At 45.4% G+C, this 25,811-nt stretch overlaps 1 protein-coding gene across 3 annotated transcripts in view; it reads right to left on the bottom strand.

Moving 5' to 3' along the window:
• The window catches only part of SLC35F2 (solute carrier family 35 member F2), a 1,151,438-nt gene that overhangs the window by 263,220 nt on the left and 862,407 nt on the right, over positions 1 to 25,811 (bottom strand). For all 3 annotated transcript variants that reach the window (XM_069640625.1, XM_069640624.1, XM_069640623.1), the window contains exon 5: positions 15,859 to 16,015. In XM_069640625.1, coding sequence (XP_069496726.1) covers positions 15,859 to 16,015 — 157 coding nt within the window. The remainder of the gene's footprint in view (positions 1 to 15,858; positions 16,016 to 25,811) is intronic.

Raw genomic sequence — 25,811 nt, 5'->3', positions numbered from 1 at the left:
ATCCGGGGCAATTAGGATCATGGCTTTCAGGAATCTTCTCAACCTCCTGATCATTTGAGGAATGACAGGGACTAGAGGGAACGCGTACAGAAGTGGAAACTCCCAGTCCACTACGAGCGCATCCCCTAGAGTTACTCTTGGGGGAAATTCCCTTGAACAAAACTGATCGCACTTCCTGTTGATGCTGGTGGCGAACAGATCCATTTGAGGGGTTCCTCAAAAGGTGAAGATCTCTTGAAGGACTTCCTGAGCTAACTCCCACTCGTGGGAGACTGTGCTCTGCCTGCTCAGAGCGTCTGCCGTCACATTCTTCTCTCCAGCTAGGTGAACTGCCGATAGAGAGATTCCTTCTTGAATTGCCCAAACCCAGAGCTGCATTGCCTCTCTGCAGTGGCAGTGATCCTACGCCTCCTCTTTTGTTGAGGTAGTGCATGGCCAATGTGTTGTCCATCATTATCAGGACATTCTTTCCCTGTACTGATGGCAGAAAAGCTTTCAGCGCTAGTCTGATTGCTCTCAGCTCCAACAGGTTGATATGTAGTCTGGACTCCGATGGAGACCAATGACCGCTGATGGTCAAGTCGTTGGCATGGGCTCCCCACCCCGTGAGTGAGGCATCCGTGACTACTCTCATCTCCGGCCATGGTTGCCAAAACTGTTCTCCTTTCAAGATGTCTCGAGCTACTCTGTCCGGGACTTGAAGGAGATCTGACATTCTTCCTGAGAATTGAGACCATTGGGTTCTTAGTGCCCACTGGCGGGATCTCATTCTCAGGCGAGCCTCTGGCACTAGGAAGATGCAGGATGCCATGAGGCCTAGCAACCCCAAAAAGTCGAAGGCTGGTAGATGTTGGGCATTTTGAAACTTGGTGACCATCTGTAGAATATCTTGAGCCCTCCCCTCTGGTGGCGAGGCTTTTCCCAGGGAAGTGTCCAGGACTGCTCCAATGAACTGGAGTCTCTGTTATGGTATCATCTGTGACTTCTTTAAGTTGAGGGAAAAGCCCAGCTTGTGAAGGAAGTGGCAGACATAATATAGCTCGATCTGAGCTTGCTCCGGAGATACTGCTCTGATCAACCAATCGTCCAGGTAGGGGTAGACATGGATCTCTTCCCTCCTTAGACTTGCAGCCACTACCGACATTAGCTTGGTAAAGACCCTCGGGCGGAGGTCAGCCCAAATGGCAGAACTCGAAATTGATAGTGAGAGTGGCCAATTGTGAACCTCAGGTATTTCCTGTGTTTGAGATGGATTGGCACATGGAAATAAGCATCCTGAAGGTCTAGAGATACCAACTAGTCCTGAAGCTGGAGGGCCTGAAGGATCTGAGAAAGGGTTACCATCTTGAACTTGTCTTTCCTGAGGAATGTGTTCAATTCTCGCAAGTCCAAGATGGGTCTCAGTCCTCAGTCCTTCTTTGGTACTAGGAAGTAGGGGGTGTACCAACCCTTGTTCCTCTCCGCTACGGGTAGCGGTTCTATGGCCCTTCTCTTAAAGGTCTAAAATTTCCTGCATAAGGAGCGGGTCTGGAAGCTTCAAAGAGTTGTTCCCCGGTGGATGACTGACGAATGTGCAGGAAGCGCAGGCAGTAACCCTGGGCAACTGTCTCCAATGCCCAAGCATCTGACGTAATAGCCTGCCATTCTGCCAGATGTTGAGTTAACCTGCCCCCTACTGGTGTCTTGTGAGGAGAGACCTCAGAGGGGTTTAGAAGCGGCTGACGCAGATGCTGAGGGTAAAGTGGCACCTGCTGCTGCAGCTTTTGTACCTTTGCCCCATCCACCACGGGTGAATCGTTTCTGGCCCCTTTGAACTGGCTGTCCTCTGCCTTTTCCGAATGCGGAGTAAAAGCGAAAAGACCTACCCCTCCAGGAAGCTCCTGAGGGGCGATTTGGGGTCTGCTGGATTGCAGCCCCAAGAGTTTGCGCTGCTGCCTTGGATGTTTGTAATCTCTCCAGGCTGTCATCAGTCTTCTTTCCAAATAAAGAAGTGCCATCAAAGGGCATGGTTCAGAAGTCTGGCTTGTAGATCTGGCGTAAAACCAGACAAATCTGCGGATTGTGGTACTTGCCGCCATGGCCCTGTGTTAGGGAGAATTCTCTCTTTAGGCTGAATTTCCTAACCTAGTGAGTCCCCCAGCAGCTTTGCTGGATTTCTGGAGTTTGTTTTTTTCTCCTGCCAAGAGTGAGACTCTTTTTCTCCCACTCTGGGACATGATTTATGGTGTTCCTTTGACTGTTAATATGTTTTATGGGCTATGGGGTCCTTTACTCCATAGGGTCTCATGTGTTTTCACTATGTGTGTTACACAGCACCCTCCGTGCCGTAACACAGGGGTGTCATAGTGACACCCCACCATAGACTCCATACCCTGGGACTGACTACTGTCTCCCAGGGCATGTAAAGTCACTATTGGCTTTACTAGTCCCAAATTATTAACAGAAACCAGTATAAACCATCATATTGTGGACGTACTGGTCGGGGCAATTCGATTGCCCCGGGGTCCGTTAGTCGAGGGGGCACATCTCCGTCCCCCCTGATCCAAGTTTTGGCTGGTGGCAGTGGAAACTACTTGTTATATTCGACCGGGAATATTTCCCTATGGGATTTTCCCATTGTTCGAGGCTACCAACTTTAATTATTTAATTCTCATAGCCTCGAACATACCGCCGGTTTATTTATTTAATATTAATTCGCCGGTTGGTATTTTTTGCCAAGACTCGACTCTAAAATGGGGTTTGTGTTCTCTTCTGTGACTCCAACCCAAGTCGAGCCCTTTGTTCCACTTTTTTGCAGGCTTCTCCACAGAAGCCTCCAAAAGTGGTGCCACTCTGTCTGGGTACCACAGGAGGTGTGGGAGGGGGTTTAGGCACCCTGGACTGAGTTACCTTGGTAACTCAAGTCGCACTCTTGTGTGATTGGCCCAAGTGGTGAGCCGGCCGGCTTTGGGGACTGGAACTTCAGAAGTCGCCACAGGACCTGAGAATCCGACGAGGGAGAAGCTGAGCCGACCTACCACGACGACACCACCGGTGGAGCACTGCGGAACCGACCCACCACTTCCCGACGACAGAGAAGATCTACCGGCTGGAGAGGCTTCTTCCCCTGACTGGTGGGCACAACCAGTTTACCTTCTTTCTTCGCACCCCAGACCGGTTTGTGGTCGAATTGCCCGTGCCAAGCACCCCGGCAGCCGGATAGCCACTCACCACTGAACCGTGAATCAACGGACTGCTCCTTGTACCCGAGAAACGCCGCGGCTGGTTTCTTCCCTGGCAGTGCAATGGACTCCTGTCTTCCTCCGCGACGAGATCCTCTCTTCCCCCGGACGAAGCACCAACTTACATCCGCTGCCAGGAATAACTGCCCCCGCTGGAGTAGTCTCACCACTTTAAGGTACTGTGTCCGCCAGGCCTCCCTTTCTAAAGATTGCTACAAGGTAATAATAACCCCTTAACCTTCTGGACTGGGCTGGCCGTCTTGACTCTCTAACTGGTCCCTCTCTTTGATCCAACTCCTTTTTGAACCTTTTCAAGACTTTTGTGCACTGCAACTGTGTGACCTTGGACATATTTCGTTTGATCCTCTTAAAGTGGATCCAGCCTATTAAACTCTAACTTCACGGTTTTACTTTGCCTTCCTCTCTTGTTGTGTTCTTGTAAAAGTGTTGGGACCTGTTTCAATTTATTCTCTGCTTTTCTCTCCCTTTTAAAACGAATTATTAGAGTGCCATCTGCGTTAAGCGCTCACCGCTGTCTGAAAATAAGTGGGGCTTTACTTAAGACTTGTCTAATATTCTTCTAAGGGAGTGTATATCTTTTAGTGACCGTGTTTTTGAATTGCTTACTATTAGTGCCTGTGTGTTTTTCTAGATGTGGTTTTAAATAAATAATTATATCTCTTTTACACCAAGCTCTGGTCAGTGTTTACTTGTTCTACTATGTTCTTTTGACCTATTGCCTAACTCTTCTTGAGGGAAGTCTGACTGCTCAGCCACAGCTACCAAGTGAATCTGTGTGGTACAGACTGCTACCAAGTGGGTTTACTGCCAAACACCTGTAGTCTTAAATCTTTTGCAGTGGTCCCAGACGGAACTGCACAGTTTTCTGCCTAACACCCTGCTGATGCTGTCAGCTGAATCAATGCCTGTTTGGAGGGACTCGCACATTGCATCCTTTCCATCCCTGATGAGGTTTAAGAATGCTTCCCTTTCTTCTCCTTCTGAGAGACAGTCAGATGAAGCACACTCCCAAAGTGTGCGGCTGAATCTTGCTAGCATGCAAGTGGCGTTGATAGACTTAAGCGCCATGCTACATGCCGAAAAGACTTTTTTGACATGGCATCAAATCTTTCATCATCCCTGTCCTGTGGAATAGTAGGATATGCCGACCTACTGTTAGATGAAGTTGCTGCTTGTACAAATAAATTCTCTAGAGTTGGATGCTTGCTCAGATATTCAGGATCTTAGGCTCATACTCTGTATTTAGCAGAAAGGTTTTTATTTACTGCCGGGATAACTTCAGGAGTTTCCCAATTTGCAGATATTTTTCTTGGCAAAGCAGTATGAAAAGGAACAACAGGATCCTCCTGTGGACCTTTATCTAAAATATCAGTAAGGTCATCCTGCTGAAAAGAAGGTGTAGGTGTAGTTCACCCCATGAATTCAATTATTCTAGCCATCAGAATCCTATAAGGGGTCTCAGCATGCTCTCCAGGGTCTGGTTTAGCAAATTCTACTTCTGGAGAAGTATATAAACCACTTGCCTAATGTATAGAGTCTTGAAGGTCTTTTAACCTGTTCTCCTCAGAGATTAATTCCTCTGGCATTGGTATTGTAGTCCTTTGTAAACCAAAGGGTCTCCCATTGTCGGAATCCTCCCCTTCCTCATATATAGAGGACAAGGCTCTAAAGTAGTCAGACCTAGGATATGGTTTAAAACCCATTTCTAGAGCAGAAGGAGCTAAATTGGTTGTCACTGCCTGAGAAAACGTTGAGGTTGTCGACGTGGATGTCATAGGCTCCGACAATCCTGAAAAAGGCAACGAGAAAGTTTGAAAAGACCTTGATGCACTCGAGAGGATCGGAATCCTACTCAGCATCGTCGAGATTGTCGATGGCATCCTCGACATCATGGTCGAAGCTTTCAACACCTCTACTGCCTGCGACGTAGTGACAGTTGTAGGTTTCTCTTTTATCAGAGTCGACAGTGGCGTCGAAGACTGCGTCAATGCAACCGATTTATGCGAATGACCCTTCGACAAAGATGTTGATGACGCAGAATCGACGGAGTCAATGACGCGGTCTTACTGCTTTTACTCGAAGGTTCATGACGTTCGAGTACTTTCTCTCGCCGGGTTCAACAACTCACAGCGTTTTGATTTTTCAGGTCTTTCACCCAGGGTATCACCTTTAGACGTCTCCGAGAGGGTTGAGGCCGCTTTCTCAAAGACGCCAAGCATTTTTTTACAGAATTCCTCCCACTTAGTCAGAGATCTCTGTTTCGAGGGGCAGGTGACCCTTTCTGGGGAAGTAGAGTAAGAAGAAGAGGGAGATCTACAACACCTCTTCTTAGAGTGTTTTGATCGCGAAGACTGATGAGAACCGCTTCGAGACCTTAAACAGGAAAGTTTCTTTTGTCGACGAGGAGACGAATGTCTCGACTCAGCCGAAGACACTTTCGAGGGAGTAGAAGTTTTAAAGTCCTTACCTCTTACTAACTTTCCCTTACGCTCCTTCAAGGCTTTCGCCGTCATGGACATATAGTCCTCGCATTCTGAACAGTGATGCTCCGATCCTAGGCACCACGAACAGATCCTGGTAGGATCCGTTAATGACATTTTCTTCCCACAGTCACGTCATTTTTTGAAACCGGACCGAGGAGTTGATGGTTCGGATGAAGAAGCCATCGTTTTAAGGTAATAATCTTCAAAGAATAAGGTTTTTCCTGAAGAAAGGAACCGAGCGTTCTGTTTCCGAGGCCCACGAAGCGCGGAAGAGCGGAACTGTACAACGGACGCTGCGCGAGTCTATTTATACTCATGACGACGTCGGCACCGATACAGAGGCTGTCGAGGGACACCGACTCAAAGGACGTCGACGCGCAGCGCCCTCTGAGGCCAGCAAGCTGCAATGGATATCATCAAAGATAAGGAATACGTCGGAGGACACAATCCCTTCCAATTTGTGTTTTGTCCCCATTGAGACAGAGGCCATTTGCTGCCATCTAATCCTTGATGATAGCGTATGTGTTTTGTAAGTTTCTGAGGTCATGTTTGTAGTCACCAGTTAGTGGGAGAAGAATTTGAGTAACGTCAGCATAATTGGTGAACGTTACGCCAAAATGTTCTAGGTCACTGAATAGTAGTAAGATGAAAAGGTTGTAGAGTGTGGGGGAGGTACAAGAGCCTTGTCGTACTCCATATCCAATCGGGGAAGGAATGGCTGATGCCTGGTCTGAGAAGACCCTCATGGCTCGGCCCTCCAGGAAGGATGTTATCCAGGTGGTGGCCTCATGGGAGAAGTGTGCAGAGTCATTGAGGTGTTTCCCTAGGATCTTGTGGTCAACTAAGTTGAATGCTGCCGACAGGTCGAGGAGCAGGAGAAGTGCAGACTTGCCCTTGTCCATGTTTTCAAGCAGTTGATTTTTTAAGTTGAGTAGAGCTGACTCAGTGCCATGTCTAGGACGGACCCAAGCTTCTTTAAGGGAGAAGGGTACCGTGCCAGTTGCAAATGATGCATTGATAAAGGCTGTAATGAAGGGGGCTAGTACTACGGTGCAGTCTTTTATTATGCTTGCGGGGTAGATGTCACCTTTGCATAGCGATGGTTTTATATGCTCGATGGTAGATATGGCGCCATCCCTAAGCCTAATAGCCAGACACCCATCATAGATTGCATAATGAAGGATCATAAAATGCTTGAGTTAGATGTTAAAGCACCCTCAAACATGGCTCAAGTGAAGTTCTCCCAATCACCTACATCTGTGATTTTGTCTTCCAGGAGTATTTAGCGTGAGGATAGTATAGCTGGGAGGAAAGCAAACATGAATTCTAAGAAAAACAATGGTTACAAAAACAAACAAAAATATACAGAGTCAATAAAAATCCATGGGCTTAATTCCTCACTTAAATCATTACGAAATCTGCCTGTGGAGGATACTATCATAGATCTGAATTCCTCAGGTAACACTATGAATATTGAGCTAAAGAAAGGAGGGTAAGTCTAAGGGGGTGGTATCCACTAAAGACTTCCAACGGGACATTAAAGAGTTACAACCTCCTTTAGCAGACAGGATTCCAGTGCTGAAGATTGCCATCCAGACTAATACCATATTTGCACAAATAAGCAACAATTGTTTTTCTAAGTCTGAGCTTTTATCCTTGCTACCACGAAGAACATCAGTGGGGTCACTACAAACCAAATGCTTTCTTATCAAGTACCGACAAAAGAAATCATCAAGGGTTGGCCTTAAAGCCGATGTTGCCAACTGAAGCGGTTGTTCATTCAGCTCCGGCACCACCATTAATAGTGCCAGCCTTGGGTGGATTGGGGCCGATTGCTGCTCTCCCTTTGGTGTATGCAGCGGTTCCTGTAACAACTAAAGTGACCCCCTCAGTAAAAGATCAGACATTGACTAATAAGGGGCGGTATTGTTCTAAGTATTCGGGATGGGAAACTGATCTCAAAAGGAACGGTTTTCTCTGATTGAATAGATCTAAGATGCTGGACTTATTTAAATTGATTTCGGCACTTAGATCTCTCCATTCTCATTCTAATGATATTGAGTGGATCGCCCTACCTGAAATCAATAATAATCGCATGTTATACTGCGTTCAATTGGAGATAATTGCACACCTTATCTTTGAGCAACATTGTGATTTACAGTCCTTGGGGTATGAGCTGCATGCTATCGATTCAATGGAAGATGAGACAAAATGTGTATTTATTGTACACAACCTCCTACTGTGGCACTGAAGGGTGTGCATGCAGGTAACTCTTCCTCTCTATTAGTCAATTTGATGATGGCTCTGCAGTCAGGTTTGTCAAAAGATGGTTAATACTGGTCCTGGGTTGAGGCTGCATTAAAGACTTTCTCTGATATTAAGCAGGGCTTGTTGCATCCCTAGATTTCGGTCCATTAGCATTCTCTCATGGAATACATGTGGGTTGTGCAATCTCAATATATGGTTCTATATCCTGAATCTATAAAATCCTTATGTTTCAGGAGACAATGACCTGCTTTCATTTTAATCTTAAAGGCTATCTGACTTTTACCAGTGCTGAATTCCGAGCTAATCTTGGACATCCTAGTGGTGGGCTGGCAGTTGCGGTCGATATAAACTTACAGGTAGCTACTGAGTTGGTACATTCATCTATTGGCGGTTCGCGATAAGTCCCCAGAGGAAAGTGTGCATTGTTGCTTGTAAATATCTACTGGAATCCAGCCAAATATGTACAAGGACATTTTCATCAGAATCTATCTGATCTATTGAGAAAAGTGGATGATTGCATGGCCCCGATGTTTTGTTATTCTTGGAGGTGACTGATTGTTTTGCGGCATCCAAGCATATCTCTAGTACCATGTCATTTTCACTAACCTCTTCAAGTGAACAAAGAGGCAACATTTGGGATGAGTTTATCTCTCATTGAGATCTTCAACAGATGAAGGCAGCCACAAGTTTTGCTAAACCCATATATACATGGCACAGAGGCACCTTTTCCTCAAGGATTGCTTACTTTTATATGTCTACAGTACTCAAGCGGAATTGTGAAGCAGTGAATTTATGGGGTCCAGGGTTTGGTGATCATCTGATTTTGGATTTCAAAGTTGAAATTGAGATCCCAGTTTATGAAATGAATCCTTCACTGAGCCTTTTATCCTTTGATCAACCAGGGCTATCGCTGAAATGGAATAAAAAATTAACTGATAGATTCACTTGTTTATTAAAAAAGGAGGTTGAGCAATAAGGGGTTTTGTACAATGCAGACTTGAATTCTTTTGAGAGGGAGGCAACTTTGACTGAGCTGGTGATGCTCTGCTTAAAGAGGACTGCCAGATCCACTGTGGCTGTATTGGAGAGTTCCTATAAAAAAAGAATTTGATGCCAGAGGTGCTGCCTCTAAAACCTTAGGAATAAGAATATTAGAGATCTGAAAAGGCAAAATCGAACTAATTTGCAATATGCTAAAAGTAAAGCCTCCTTCTGCCAAATGCATAAGAATTATATAAAATCCCTAAGGATTGACATGCACAATAGAGAAAATCAGGTATTTTTAAAACATTTCTGTGGCAATGTAATGGGAAAATTCTGGTCTACCGTCAATAAAACTGTAAGCAATTTGCAAGGTGCTATTGAATCTGCAGTACCTGAGTAGGCATGGATTTAGTTCTACAATGCCAAATGCAAATTGCCGAAAATGTTCTCAAAAAGGTGACAGACCCATGTGTGGGCACCTGTATTCGAGGTAACTGTACTTGGGATGAGGAGGACATTAGAGGGGCTATATCCAAATCTAATCCATCAAGAGCTTCTGGCCCTGATGGTATTCCTTCGTCCATTTTGAAGCGTGACATCGTATTATGGGCCTCAATCTTGAAAATCAAATTTGATCATATATTTATGTTCAATTGTATTCCAGGGTCCTGGGCACAATGACATATAACTGCCATCTTTAGAAAAGGGAACCCCCCCAGATGCTGCGAGCTATAGGCCCATAGCTCTCACGACGCATCCTCAAAGGTATTTGCCCTGTTGGTTCTTAGGGAAATTGAAACTGTTTGCAGCAGTCAGCCAATCTTTCAAGGTCTCAGATTGGCTTCAGAAAGACCATGGGCACTGTTAAATGCCACCATACTGACTCATCTCTTGTACAATGTAAAACAGTCGATATGGTCAAATTTACATTGCATCCTTGGACATGTCAGCTGCGTTCGATTCTGTTATAGGATCTGTCCTATAGAACAAACTAGTGAGGTTTAAGATCCCCTTAGAGCTAGTACAACTTCTGGCTCTTTTACATCAAAATACAACATTTAGGATCAGGATTTCCAAAGACGGAGCACTTACAAGATCTATTGCAACTTTTACAGGAATTAAACAGGGCTGCATCTTGGCATCAACCTTGACCAATTTGTATCTCAGCGATATTGACGATTTGTGGAATGTTTCTAATAGAACACTGGTGAGACTAGGCAAGTCTACGCTGCATGTGCTTGCTTTTGCTGATTACCCAATTCTCTGACGGCTCATGGTCTTTATGCCAAATTTAATATTTTACTTCAATATGCACTAGCTAATAACTTGCAAGTTAATGCTCTTAAATCCAAAATTGTCGTATTTTCTAAAGCCCATAAGTTCAAAACTATTTCATGGACCATTGGAACATTTGAGATACAATCCTACTAATGCATCGTCGATTAGTATGTGGAAGATTTCTTTGCTAAAAAAAGCTTTGACCCTTGACATCACATATAAAATGTTTATATGCTAGGTTGAGTACATTTTTTCGTTACTTCCACTTTTAATCTATTATTTGATGAAGATTGAGCCCATATTGTTGTATGGCTTACAAATAAGCTTACTTGATTTGAGTGACTATTTGAACTATTTAAAGGGAAGGGTTTGGAAAAAGGTTCTTTGTCTCACCAAATTTATACCAAATGCTATCATGAGGCATGCATTGAAGGCAACTTTCTAACTCTGTAAAATGTCTAGTCCCTCCATGTAATTTGTTATATGTTGATTTGGGTTCAATGTATATACAGATACAAGATGCTTCTACTCCCTCAATGAAATTGATTCTACTGAAGAACTCCTTAATCGTCCTTGTGATGTTAAAAAAACGTTTAGCCAGCCTCTTTTTTTTAGAAAGGGGAGGAAGCTCACTCAGGCCTACATATGGGGGTCGAGGAAGCCTAGAATTCCGAGTAGGCTGATGCAAATGCCTAGAAATAGGGGGGGTTTGGGGGAACCAGATATGGTGAACTATTACCGGGCAGCGCAGTTGAGGATACTACGCGACTGATTGATGGATGACAGGGGGAAGGTGTGGAGGGAAATGGATATAGCGGTGGTGGGTCATAGGCTGGAGGGAGTTCTGAGGCTGCCTCGGGAGGATAGGCCCAGGAGGATGTACTGCAGTGCGATTGAGGAATTGGTGGCTAGGCAATGGGATGAAGTGGTGCATAGATCAAAATTCACTACCTTTCCCTCACCTCTCACACCCATTTTTACTAATCCTCAGTTCACCCATGGGCTGGGGACCGAATCCGGATTTGATTAGTGGTAAGAGGGGGGCTGTAGGTGCCTCAAAGATCTCTACGAAGGAGGGCAGGTGAGGGACTTCTATAATTGCAAAAACACTTTCGGGGTGGGGAAAAGAAGCGATTCCGATATATGCAATTAAGACATTGGGCCCTACACCCCGCTATAAAAGGGGCGGCCACTAGGGAGCTTACCCAATTCGAGAAATATGTATGTACTAAAGCAGGGGACAGACACCCTGTGGGGGATCTACATAGGCTGCTCAAGGAGGGGGAGAGGTGGGTAAGAGGGGCTTTATGATTAATTGGGAGAAAGAAACTGGGCAAGCAATTTCTCTGGAGCAATGGCAATCCCTATGGGCGCGGATTCCCAGACTGACGAATTCTTTACAACTCCAAGAAATCTGGGTGAAGTTGATGTATCAGTGGCACCTCACCCCCCCCCCCCCCCCCCCACAGGTTAGCTAAAATATATCGGCCCGGAACCGGTACCGCCTTATGTTGGAGGGGGTGTGGGGAGGAGGGCACCTGGAGACACGTTTGGTGGCTCTGTCCGAAGGTGGCTCCTTTTTGGGTCAGGATTTGAGAAGTGGTGCAAGACATGATGGGCACTGCAACCACTGGGGGCGCAGACATGGGGTTGCTTATGTTGGGGCTGGATGGTACCTTAGACAAGATACAGACGAAGGCGCAATGGAAAGTATATGTGATTTTGGTGATGGCGGGGGCTCTGGTGATAGCTCAGAAATGGAAGGCAAAGGAGGGGCCCACGGAACACGATTGGGTAGGAAGGATTTGGAGGTTGGCAGCGCTGGAGATGGTGACATACTCACTGAAAGGAGAGCATCAATTATTTCTTTTGGACTGGGACTTGGTGTTGCAATTTCTCAAACGAGACTCCAGGGCTGCTTGGTGCCCGCGTAGCATGAAGCTTTTGTTACGCTCACCTGGTTCCCACAGGGGCGCGGATCGGACCCGGACAGCTGCGGTCTCCACCAACATGATGCGTAGTGCCGAGATGACTGTCTGGACTGGCCCGTCTAATCTCGTCTGCTTGATCTGAAAGTGGAGAAAGGAATTTAGCCACCCGTGGATATGAGTGATAGCCCCCTCCCACTGTTCTCGTTCTCCCTTCTTGTCACCTCCGATATCCCCTTTTTGGAACCTCACCTTATGTTTTTAAATGATGAGCTTTCCATCCTGCGTGGATTGCAGGGGCGCGTTGATGCCAGTTACTTCACTGGTTTGAAGGCGTGGGAGAGTTCCGGAGAGTATTGACTCTGAGGTTCCTGGCAAGGTTCGGTAAGTATCAAGTTCATAGACTTCAATATGTCCGATGATTCACTCTTGTCCCCCTTCCTTCCTTGTCTTGCAACTAAGATCGTGAGAAGATACCCCTTGTGGCAGTTGGTTGCGCTCAGGTAAGAGTCTGTATTACCCGACGCCGTCCGGTAAATGTTGCCGATGTTTAACGTGTTGTTTTCTCTCCCTTTGCAGGTGTGGCACATGTGGATGTGGAGAGTTATCGAATAATGCCTCCGGTGGTAATCAGGTAAGTCTATGATGATAAGTGTTTTATTTGTTGGTCTTCTCGGCTGACCTTGTTCTTTTTTGTCCCTCAGGTGCCAGAGTTCGGCGAAGAAATGATGGAGGCAGCATCGATTCAAAAGATGCTGCGAGGACTGGTGAGTATGGTGCAGCGCTGTAGCTGGAGATGCGACGCGTACAGAAATGATGTTCCTTCCAGGTCCAGAGGCGAGATGGATCCGAAATCAGGTGAGGAATTCGAAATAGTTCGTTTTCTAATCTTGTCCTTTTCTTTCCTCTTGGTTTTAGGAGCTCCAGGTTTGAGGCGGGCGTGGCAGAAGACTGGATGCAGACTGCAGGCACGGTGAGCGTTACGCTGCTGGATGCAGAATAAAGCGAAGCGTGTGCTGTTAGGGCGTGGTTTAAATAGCCTCCAAAGTAGTTCCAGGTAAGAAGTTCCCTAGAACCACGCCCAAGTAAAAAATAGTCCCTGTAGAAAAATAGTCCCATCCAGGCCTCACGTTGGCTTGGACTCACTAGCAGCATGGTCTGCATCAGGTAAGTAAAATCTATGAGCAGGCGCCAGGACTGATTTCCATGATGATAGAATTTGTTGAATGGATTTATCTACATTTCTTCTTTTACATGCTACTATTTAATAGTTGACCAAAATGTATATTTTAATATAGGACTTTTGAATTTGCACTGATTATTAATCTAAATTATGAAATTGTAATTGTTCTTATTTCATGGTTTTTGTTTTTCTTAAACTTTGTAAAGGTTTCAAATAAACCAGACAAATAAAAAAAAGAACATGGAATCAAGGACATTATTGTGCAATAAGCAATGGAGTGGAGAAACACATTTTACCTTGAAAATTAAATAACGACACATTAACAAGGGTACATACTTTCTTTTCTCTGTCCACATTTGGCAAAAGCAATCATTTTCTTTTGGAAAGATATTTAGGCCAGGATGCTACTTTATATTTTTGCAAGATAATGCTGCAAAATAGTTGAATTCCCAAGACGTGTGGCTGATTTGAAATATGTACTTGAAGGCTTTTTGTAAATTATATATATATAGTTTTTTTTTGTTATGTATATCTAGTTTATCCAAAGCACTGAACAATTAATAACAAATGGTACAATAATATGTAAATAAGAAGACCTAACACCAAACAGGTAAATACATAGAATACAATTCTGAAGACTGCAAGAACAAGGGAAGGAAAAAATGCAGCAGATGTTGCTTTAGACAATTTTAACAGCAGACTGCAAGATGGAACAAGATTGAACAAAATGGTAGTGAAACATAATTTGGCAAAGCAGGGTATAGTGAGCAGCAATAATTTAAGCGGGAGAGTGTACACATTAGCAGGAGTAGTTTTACTAGATGAAAAACTTCACAGATGAAGAATTTTACAAAATGTTACATAACTGAAACCAGCAAGTGTAAACAACCAACATAATTTGTCCATGGCAAGTGAGATTTGAATTTGTTTAAAAAAAAAAAAGATTGCAAGCATTTCGGAAGATTGCAAGTTGTAGTGGAGGGAAAGAAATAGATAAACAAGGGTGAATTACCACAATGGCTGGATGACATTTAAGCAAAAACAGAATGATTAACAATGTGAAGGACAACACAGATCTAATAGAGCCAAACTTGAGAAGAGCTTTTGATGTCTTGAATGATGAATTGAATCTGAGACAGTTAAAAAGAGTAGTCTCATCAGAAAAGCCAGAATGAAAAACAGATCAAAAATGAGAAACAAGTGAATGAGTGTTCAAGTACAAAAAAATGTTTAGATGTACACTCCCTTCAAACAGTTTAGGTAAGGATGGAAGAAGAGCGATTTGCCAAAAGTAGGACTGATCAGATGGATCTAACACAGGCTTGAGGAGTAATAGTGGCCCTTTTAAAAAATAACAGGGAAATGATCAGATTATAGGGACACATTCAATAAAATTACCAGACAGGAAGGAAGGAAGGACATCTTTAACAAAAGAAACCAGAAGAGGATCAGAAGGAGCTGCTGTAGGATGGGAGCAAGAAATAATTAGAGTAACAACAAGATCAGAGACAAGCCAGAAGGATTTAAGGAAAGTAGAGGTAGAGATGTAGGCAGAAGAATCATTAGTTGTACAGGAGCTCAAGCTTTAATCAAGAGTTGGCCTGATCGTCCATACTTTATCAAGAAAATGGGAAGCAGGATCAGGACATGGAGGATATAGTTAATGAGAGTAGAAACAATATGCTGAGGGAAAGAGCTTTCAGATGAAAAAAAGAGTTTGAAAGTCATACCATCTTCTAATGTGGTTTGCAAAATATGTTGCATATCACAATCAAACATTTCCTGAAAATGCACGCTAAGGAGTATGAATAAAATCCTTAGTAAAACAGAAACATTGCACTGCATGCAATGATTGAAATGAAGATTGGATAAGCAGGAGCTAAAAGCAGCTCCTGGGTATCGAGCATTAACCAGTGACCACAAGATACCACTGGTAAAAGAGGGGCTAGCATTCCGCAAACCTAACTTCCACATAAGATGCAAACCTATAATTTTGTCCATCACTTATAACCCCCTTTTACTTTAAATGTCATAGAGATGTGTCCTCATTTGTTGTATAGATTGTCCAAAACGCACAGTTAAATTCACACAGATTTGTTTGTTCGGCATCTTGGCAGGGGGATCCAAAAGTAGCTCCTTGTAGCTGTTGCTGTCAAGTTAGCCAGGCTCTCCTATGCTACAAGCAGGATCTAAATAGCTCTGAGCGCCCCTTAATTTCGAACCCTGTGCATGCTTTGTAAAAACAACAATATTTACATATAGCATTTTATGCAAAGACAAACCGGCATAGTTTGCTCTTCAATGATAAACATTTAACAGATGAAAAACCTTTTGAATTTTGTTAACAAAAATGCATTGACTATGAGAAGGGAGACTGTCAGTCATGTAAGATTTTTTTTGATGTTGCCAATTTATTTTTTACAGAGGTATCAGAATTAAATGATAACACTAAAGCAAATCTTGAAATTGAAATACATAGCAAACATACTTACAGCTGAATGCCACTGACAAAAGTACCAAACAAGCCCAGCATTCCTAGGAATTCTTCTCTGGTCAGATTCTTTACAATGTACTCCTCACATACGTTAGAGACAGCATAGAGCGAAGCGCCAAGCAGAACTAGGCCATCACCAATCAACATGTTACTTCCTGTAAAAGACAAATTCACAAAAACACTATATACATAACTTGCCAATTAGTAATACATGCACTTATATCTTTCTGAAACAATCTATGTAGGAGTCCACTTACTGCCTTGGTCTCCAAAAGCTATGCAAAATTGTAAAAACTGTTTATGTTCATGGTGAGGGAATTTACAATAGCTAAACTTTTTTTTTTTTTATTTTTTATTTTGAAAACAAATAAACAATACAAAGCAAACTTGCAGCATTATTTACAACAGACTCGTGAACATCAATTAACGCACGTTACTGCTCCCCAAATCCCCCCTCCCTCAAGAGCTTATTTGCATTTCTCGTTCTGTATCCGCTGCGTGTGGCAGGGTATTGCTTCGTCCGAAGCTGCAGAATCCACTATTGTGCCAAACAGTCCTGTTATTACCATTCTCCAAGCCATCAGGTTACCCACTTCTTCCCCGCACTTGCTACATGCCTCCTGCCACACCACCGTTTCAGCCTCCGCCCATTTTTGCAAGTCCCGCCACCATACCTCAACCCGTGGCTTGTGGCTCTGCTTCCAGCCCATGGCAATCCTTTTAGCAAGCACATATGCCAGGTCCCTCAGTTTCCCAAGATGTTTAGTATTCTGTGGTCTGGGAAACCCTCCCAACAGGCAGGCCCAGGCCGTATCTATGTTGAGCGTGACCCCTTTATCCGCTAGTTTCTGTGCCACTTCCCCCCAAAAGGCTTTAATCACTGGGCAAGACCAGAACATGTGTGTCATATCAGCATCTTCCTCATCGCATTTTGGGCATGCTTGTCTTCCTGCGTTTACAAACTTGGATATTCTCTTCGGGGTCATATAGGCTCTATCCGTTATGTATAACTGTATCTGCTGTAATCTGGCGTTTCTGGACACCTTCTTGTGGTATCCTATAGCACGTTCCCACATTCCATCGGTTATCAGTGCCCCCCACCTCCGCTTCCCAGTCCAGCCTCAAATGAGTCAAATCCTTCCCCACCCGGGTCATCACCATCTCGTACAGTCTAGAGATCTCGTGCCCTCCTTCTGATATGTCATATATTGTTCCCATTAGGACGTCTGGCTCCTCCGCCAGTACAGTCTCTGGCCAGGTTTTACGAACAGTCTGCACTAGCCTAAGATACGTGAAATATTGGCCTCTATGCAAACCTGTCTCTTCTCCCAGTTCTTCGAAATCTTTGATAATCCCTTCTTGCCATACATCTCCCAATGTGACCAGCCCAACCGATTCCCAATAGGTCCTAATTATCGTTCTGAGTTGGTTGTCTTCCCCAGCTAAGGCGACTAGCGGCACCTGTGGGGAACACGGGCACGGGTTCTCCATCAATTGGCATACTCTGTGCCACATCTTCCACCCAAGCAACAGCATACCCGGGCGTTCTTTCATTTTGAGTCTAGGCACCCAGATAATCTCATTTAGGTAAAACGGGGTGCAGTCCTGCCCAAACAGCCTAGATTCAGGAGTTACTTCATCAGAGAGCCATTTGGTTACATATTGCAACTGACTAGCTACATAATAGGCCTCAAAATTCGGCAGCTTAATGCCCCCTCTATCATGGAAGTTCTGTAGCTTCCATAGCGCCACTCTATTGCGAGTGCCATACCATAGGAAGTCCCTGCACATGCTGTTCAGTTTGACAAAAAACTTTTTGGGTATCAAGTATGGTATATTACTAAAGAAATGTAACAGCCTGGGCAGGATCACCATTTTGAGCATCGCCCCCCTGCTCATCATCGCCAGCGGCATCTTCTCCCAAAACGTCATACTTGTTCGGATTTTTTTCACAGCCACCTCGGTGTTATGCAAGTGTTCCCCCTCCACCGTATGATACACATCTATTCCGAGGTAGCGGAAGGAATCAGCCGCCCAAGGTACGGACAACACTGGCAACCGTTCCTGAGGGGCTCCTATGTAGCTCCCCAATGGGAACATGCTCGATTTTTGGGGGTTTACCGCTATGCCGGACACTTCTGCATACTTTTCCATAACCTCTAGAATATACTGAAGATTTTCTTCCGGATATTTCAAATATAGTAGTAAATCGTCAGCATACAAGGATATTAGGTGTTTCTCTTCCCCCTACCTCAATACCAACCATATCATATTGTTGTCTGAGGTACACTGCCAGGGGCTCCAGGGCTAGAATGTATAACATCGGGGACCTGGTGCCTCTACTGAGTTGCCACCTCTCAGATATCACCGATCCTGTGCGTACTCTGGCCAGTGGTTCACTGTATAGTAATTTTGCCCACCTAACATAACCCGGCCCCATCCCGTATTCTTCCAGGGCCGCCAGCAACCATGGCCACCTCACCGAGTCAAAAGCTTTGACTGCATCTAGGGATACCACTGCCATTTCCCCCTCGCTCCCGTTTCCCTCTTCAATCACCCGGTGGAGTCGCCTGTGGTTGTGGGTTATATTTCTGTTGGGGACATAACCTGTCTGGTCCGGGTGTATCAGTTTGCTAATAACCCTCCGCAGCCTATTGGCCAGGACCGCCGTCAAGATCTTGCTATCCTGGTTCAACATTGACAACGGCCTATAGGAGCCGCAGCTATGCCCTGGCTTGTTGGGCTTAGGGAGCGGCACAATTAATGCTTCTCTGAGCGATTCCGGTAGCCGACCCATCTCAAAAGACTCATTGAGCATCTCTAGCATAGGGGGGAGTACTTCCACTTTATATGTTTTGTAAAACTCGCCAGGGAATCCGTCCGCGCCCGGGGTCTTGCAGGTGGGCAGCTGCTTCACCACCTCCTCTAATTCCTCTAAGGTAATCGGTGCGTCCAGCTCCTCCCTTTCTTCATCACTAATCTTAGGTAACCCCATGTCTTTTAGAGTTTCTATAATCTCTTCCTGATTGTCCTCTCCTCTGTCCTCATATAATGTTCTATAATAGTCCAAGAATGCCTCATTGACTCCCTCCTGGGTGTCAACCACCTCCCCGTCTTCTCTAGTTATTGTCCTAATCAGGGGACTGGGGGTTTCGCTCTTATATAACCACGCCAACAAGCGGCCAGTTTTATCCCCACCTGCATGTTGCCTCTCGACATACTTCTTGTAGTTAAGGTTGCAGAGCCTTTCCCAAAGCTCTGCGCACCTCTGCTGCAACTCGAGTACAAGTTCCTCATCTCCTCCCACCCTGTTGCTTTCGCGCTCCAGTTTCTCTTCTGCTTCCTCTAGTTCCGTTAGGACCCCACCCTGTAGGCCTTTTGACCAAACAGGTAAATGCATAGAATAAAATCGCAGCACCCCGCAATACCACCTAAAAGGCTTTCCATATCTTCCCTGAAGACTGGGTCTCGGAGCGCCTCCGCCCGGAGCGCCATGTCGGTATCCGCGCCCTGGGGCGGAAGTACTGCCAGCTCAGCACCAGAGGCGAGTGGTCCGACAGGACCCTCGCTCTATAGTCTATTTGGGTGGTCTCTATCACCACATCTGGCGTGGCAAAAAAGTAATCCAGCCTCGTGTGCAGGTGCTGCGGAGCTGAGTAGTGCGAGTACTGTGTTTCATTAGGGTGTTTCAGTCTCCAAACATCCGCCAGCCCAAAGTCATATAGTAATGTCTGCAATACCCTGGACGCTGGGGTGGGCCTATCAATCTTCCCATCAGATCTGTCTGCCTTTGGGTTGAGCACGCAGTTGAAATCCGCTAACCAGATAACCGCTCCTCCCATACTCGCGCCCAGATGAGTACACAGGGTTCTAAAATACGTCGCAGTGTTTTGGTTGGGGGCATACGTATTTATAATGCACACCTCTCTATTCTCTACCAAAGCCTTTAATATGACCAATCTCCCCTCCGTGTCCACCACCTCTTGTGTAAGTTGGAGCGGAACGTGCGGTGCCACCCAGACTAGCACTCCCCTAGCGTAGGTAGAATACGAAGAGCCTACTACAGTACCTCTCCACTTCTTCCCCACCAGTTCCAATTTTTGCTGGGTCAAATGTGTTTCCTGCAACAACGCAATATCAATCTTCTGTCTTTTTAAGTACATCATGACTTTGTTTCTCTTTAAGTAACTGTTTAGTCCCCTGATATTCCACGATACGATCTTAAGGCCCCCATGGCTCAGGAGTGTCTTCTTGCCTTCCGTGTAGCGACTCCCCTTTGCCCACGTGATACAGATACAGCTCTCCATCTTTGCTTGTAGCTTCTCGTAACAGCTCAAACTCCCCATAACTATGTACACGGCAAATTCCCAACTTCCCTCCCCTCCCCCCACCCGTCCCTTCCCCAACATCACACACCCCAACTGCTGCCCAGCTCCAATTCTCGGAACTCAGGCACCCCCACATCTAGCCCTGCAAGCACCAAACAAAGCACAGAGCTCAGTAGGGTGAAGTCGCCCTAATGGCCACTTAACTAAAGTTGTTGTGGGGTAAAGAGAACCGCTCTGTAAGGCTCCCGTTAATTCAATAATAACTACAGTGCTTGTAACATTTAGTGCAATAGTCTGACCTGCTCTACTGAAGGCTGCGCAAACGACTATATTCAAGTCGCACGTGCCGCGCCATCTTGTGGCACCTTCTTCGTGCATTACTTATCTCTTCCGTGCTCTTTCTCCGTCCGAACTTCTGACTCCTGGGGACATCCTTGCGTGTCGAGCCAACCCATGGCATCCTCCGGGGTCTCAAAAAACAGTTTTGTGTTTATGAATGACTTTCAATTTTGCCGGATACAGTAACATATTTGTGGCCCGCCTCTCTCAATCTCCGCTTTACCGTCCCAAAGTTCATGCGGCTACGCTGCACAGACAGGGTATAGTCCAGGTAAGCCGTGATGTTTGCCGCTCCTCATGTAATCGTTCCTCCCTTACGTAAGTGTTCCAATATCCTCTCCCGATCTCGGTAATTAAGAATTTTGGCTATCACCGGCTTAGGCGGGTTCCCCGGCGGCGGCCTCCTTGTTAGAGCTCTATGTGCCCTTTCCACTGCAAATCCTTGGAATAGGGCTCCTCTGGGTATCTCTTGCAGTAGCATGGATTCAATGAATTCCGTGGGATCTTGGCCATCCAATCCCTCCGGCAGGCCCACGATGCGGATGTTGTTTCGTCGGGCTCGTCCTTCCGCCTCCTCCGCTCTGCTCTCCAGGTTGCCCACTCTTTGCATCAGGGCATGCAATTCGGCCTTATGGGAGGCGCAATCCGCAGTATTCGGGCTAACTTCCTTCTCAAGAGACTCCGTGCGCTCCGCCAAGGCCCTGACATCCTGTCGGAGTAGATTAACATCCTCTGCACCTCTCCGACCTTGAGGTCCAGTGCCGTTTTCAGTTCAGTGACGGCTAGTTCGAGTTTAGATTCCCAGGCGGCCCTTAGGTCCGCAATCGCAGCTAGGACTTCTTGGTTAGCGCCCGAAGTCGTCATGCCGCTTGCAGGCGGCTTGTCCCTGCTCTTGGTATTGTCTTGACCCGGGGACGTGTTAGCGAGGTCGTCTAAGGTGGGCTGTTTCGCCTTCGGCCTCACCGTTCTATTCGACATGACCCAGAGGACCTGTATTTCGCACAAATGACAAGTGTGCACTCAGTACACCCCTTTCGCTCGGTCACCGTGCGGCCTGCTCCTTCCTTTGTTCCGGATATTGGTCGGCCATTTTGTGTCTTTCGTCTCCGGCGCCCCTTATCTTTTCCGCACAGATCTCTGCCGCCGTTCTTCCTGCACCATCCAGGAGTTCACCACGCGTGGCCCAATCATTCACACACCGACATGTGTATTTTCAGCGGTCGTCGGCCCATCATTACGCACTTTTTTGCCTGGATCATTACAGGATCTCGGGAGCTCCTCCAGATCGCGTCCTCCTACATGGCTCTCATAGCCACGCCCCTACAATAGCTAAACTTAATGTTCAAGGTATTTGTACCGCGCAGTCACCACCGGAGTGGTCCCCAGGCGCTCTGGAGGATTTGAAAAGGAGGGGTGGGGGGAGGGGTTAGTAGGGTGTAGTGGGAATAGGAGATAGAGCTGTGATGTCATGTTGGTAGATTCATTTCGGTGTGCACTTTCCGCTGAACTTGAGTGCGGTTATCAAGATGGTACTAGTTCCCATGTGCTGTTAATACGGGTTGTGTTTGTCTGTTGTTGCAGTGAGGTGGATTGCTGTGCGGAGAAGTGGTTGTGTGGGTTTCTGTGTGAAGTGTATGGGGAAAGTTGAGGTTTCATAGTTGGGTTAGAGTTTTCTTTTCTTACCTTTTAGTCTTTGCATTTCCATTTCTTTGCTCCACATCTATGGTTGCCCTGTGAGTTTGGTATTGTAGTTTGTCTGCTTAGTCGGCAGGTATGATGGGGGTGGCAGTTTTCCTCAGTGCTACTTTAGTGATTTGTGTACTTGGCTGAAGCAGGTGTGTTCTCCCACCCTGGTGTTCACAATGTTCAGTTTAGAGGATTCTGGTCCCTTCCTGCCCATTCCTGTGTGAGTGGTCCTTAACTGCCTATGATTCCTCTCTGGACTAGCAGTATATGGACATGGCGTCCTCCCCCTGTCCTCCTGGTCCCCCCTTGTCAATTCCCATGTGAGGTCCTAACCTACCTATGTTTCCTCTGTGGGATAGCGGTATGTGGTAATGGCATCCTCGCCCGCCCTCCGGTTATGGAATATTAAGTTAGGAATGATGGGTTCCCTCTCTGGGATTCTTGTTTCTGCTACATATATGCTTCCTAGTTGTTTCCTTCTGGTTCTGGAGCAAAGAGCCAAGTTTTTAGTAGTTTTCTGAATTGAAGATGATCCATTATGTTATGTAAGGGTTTTGGTACCTCATTCCAGGTTATTGGTGCCAGGTGAGAGAAAGATGATTTTCCAGATTTTCTTTTGTTGTATGGTTTGGTTCTAGGCAGATGTCGTTGCTTGATCCGAGTGGTCATGGTGGGTGGTAGATGTTCATTTTCTCTTTTAGGAACTCTGTTCCTTGGCTGTGGATTGGTCTGTGTGTTATGCAGATTGATTTGAACTTAATTTGCTGTTTTATTGGGAGCCAGTGTAGCATTTTCAGTTCTTGGGTAATGTGTTCTCTTCGTGGCAGTTTGAGCAGGAGTCTGGCCGCAACGTTTTGGATGCGCTTGAGTTTCTTTAACAGTGCTCTGGCATTCCTAGGTATAGGTTGTTGGCGTAGTCTACTCTGGAGATGAGTGCGATGATGGGGAGCGTTTTGTGGGTTAAATAGAGGAATGGTAGGATCCTTTTCAATGCGTGTAGGAGGAAGAAACATTTCTTGATTATAGCGTTTACTTGTGGCTCCAGTGTTTGTTAGTTGTCCATCAAAACTCCCAGGATCTTTACTATCATTAATGAAGCCGACGCTATTCCAAGTTCCGTTCCAAGTTCCGTCGGTCATGGGATGTAGCGATTGTTCTCTCCACTTTTGGATATGATCATTAGTTCTGTTTTGGCTGGGTTGAGTTTGAGGTTGTTCGAGTTCATCCAGGCGTAGGGTTCTTGTAGGCAGCCTTCCAGCGTTGTGTTTGTTTCCTGTGTGTCTTGTATTTTATAGACTATTGTGTGTCGTTAGCGTAGTTGTATCATGCAAGGCTGTGTCTTTTAATGAGCTTGATTAGTGGAGCCAGGTATAAGTTGAAAAGCAATGGGGAAAAAGATGATCCTTGTGGTACACACCACAGGTGGATTCCCTTGAGGTGGATTTGAAAGGTTGGTTCAATATTGTTTCTGTTCCGTTTATTAGGAAGGATTTAATCCATAGTAAGGCTAGGTCGGTGATTCCTATTTCTTCCAATCTCCTGATGAGGATTTTGTGGTTGACTGTGTCAAATGCTGCAGAGAGATCCAGAAGTATTAGAGCTGTGCTTCTGTCCGAGTCTACATTTGCCTTTAGATTGTCTCATATTGAAAGCAGTACCGTTTCCGTTCCTCTCATCGGTCTGAAGCCTGCTTGTGCCTGATCCAGCAGTAGGTGTTCTTCTGTGAATTCTTGTGTTATTCTATAGATGTATGTTTTGCATAGTTTCAACGAAGGTATCTGTGTGTTGTTGCAGCCCGGGGGTTTCTCATTTCGTTTATGATTTTAAATGGTTCTTTTTTGGCTGTTGGGAGCTTTGCTGATTCTGCTGAAGTATTTCTTTTTGGCCTTTTGGATTTCCTTTTTGCACGAGTGGATTTGTTGTTGGAATTTAAATCTCATGGAGCAGTCATTTTTATTCCTCCATTCTAGTTCAAGCTTCCTGTTTTTTCTTTTCATGTCGCCGAGTAGCGGTGTAAACCATTTTGCTGTTGCTCTTTTGCGCGATGGGGTAAAAGGTTTTTCCTTGGAGATCTCGTCTATTGTTGTGGTGATCCACTTGGGAAGTAGTTCTGATTTTCTGTAAAGGTCAGCTTCATTCAGGCCAGATCAGCAGACTACAGAAGGCCCAGAACGCAGCTATCAGGCTGGTTGGTCACCTAGGGAAAAGGGACCACGTGTCGGCCCTACGTAGATTTGAACGTGGAAGACCAAATTAAATTCAAAGTGGTTTGCCTGATGTACAGATGTATCAATGGACTGGCACCGGAGTACCTTACTACCAGAGTGTGCTGCTATCACCCAACAAGAGAGCTACCATCTACGGTCAGGAGGCAAAATGCTGATGTGCGTACCTCGGGTCAAACAGGTATCTAGAGGCGACAGGAGGTTTGGGGTATTTTGCCCCAAACTGTGGAATCAGTTACTGGTGGAGATTCGGGCATATCAGACCATGGAGGTGTTCAGAAAGAGGCTAAAAACATTTTATTTAAATAACCTCGGCAAGTCACAGATCATATGCAAGATCTATACATCCTACTTCGGATGGATAGTGAACATCTGCGCCCGAATGCAGTTAAGTCTGTTTGGTGCGCATAAGAAATGTTCAAAATCAAATTCATTGTTGTTGCTGGTGGTTTGTTGATTTCCAGTAGTTCAATTAGGTTGCTATTTTTGAATGTCCTCCAGTTTCTTTTCATGATAGCTGGAAGTTTGTCCGGTTGTTTGGTTTTTTGGTGTAGCCAGCGTGATCACGAACGGGATGATGAGGTGGTCGCTCCAGAGGATCTGTATTGGGTTCCATGGTAATGAGGTTTTTGCTGGCGAAGATTGCGTCTAGTGTATGTCCCGCCACGTGAGTTGCTCCTTTGACTAGTTGATGTAGTTTCATTGTCTTCAGTTGTTTGGCTAATTATGTGTGTGCATTTGTGGTTTCTTTGTCAAACCAGATGTTGAAGTCACCAAGGATTATCAGGTGTTTCTGTTCGATGGCTAGGATGGTGATTGCTTCCATGAAGGCGTCCACGAAGGTTGCATCGTATGTCGGTGTTCTATATACACAAACTCATTTTAGGTTTGTTTTGGGGTATGTTGATAGGCAAAGGATTAAGGATTTGCAGATTTCGATGTTTAATGGGTCTTCCGTTTTAATTTTCAGATGTTCCTTGTATGCTATTGTCAGTCCTCCTCCTCTTTTGTTTTTCCTGTATGCTTGTGCGCTCTTTGAGTGGTCAGGGAGGCAGTTATAGAGTGTGATTTTGTAATTGTCGTCTAGCCATGATTTGGTTATGAATAGAATGTCCATACCTCTGTCACATAGGAGGTTGTAGATCTCGGTGGCATGTTTGGACATTGACCTAGCGTTGACAGGATTGCAGTAGATCGTTTTGATATGGTTAGGTTTGGTTATTGATCACCGTTTTGACTTGCGGATGTTCAGTTGGAGTGCTTCTGTTGCAAATCGGTTGGGGTTTCGTGGAGGCTGCTTTGTCGTTGAGGCGGTCTATTAGATTGATATTTGGGTTGATGAATTCTACAGCTCCCTCATCTTTTGTGTTTTG

This window comes from Ambystoma mexicanum, chromosome 7q (assembly GCF_040938575.1).
Source record: "Ambystoma mexicanum isolate Mex_15411 chromosome 7q, UKY_AmexF1_1, whole genome shotgun sequence".
In the NCBI taxonomy this organism is placed as follows: Eukaryota; Metazoa; Chordata; class Amphibia; order Caudata; family Ambystomatidae; genus Ambystoma; species Ambystoma mexicanum.
Note: the sequence above shows the minus strand (reverse complement) of the source record. Positions and strands in the feature narration are given on the sequence as shown.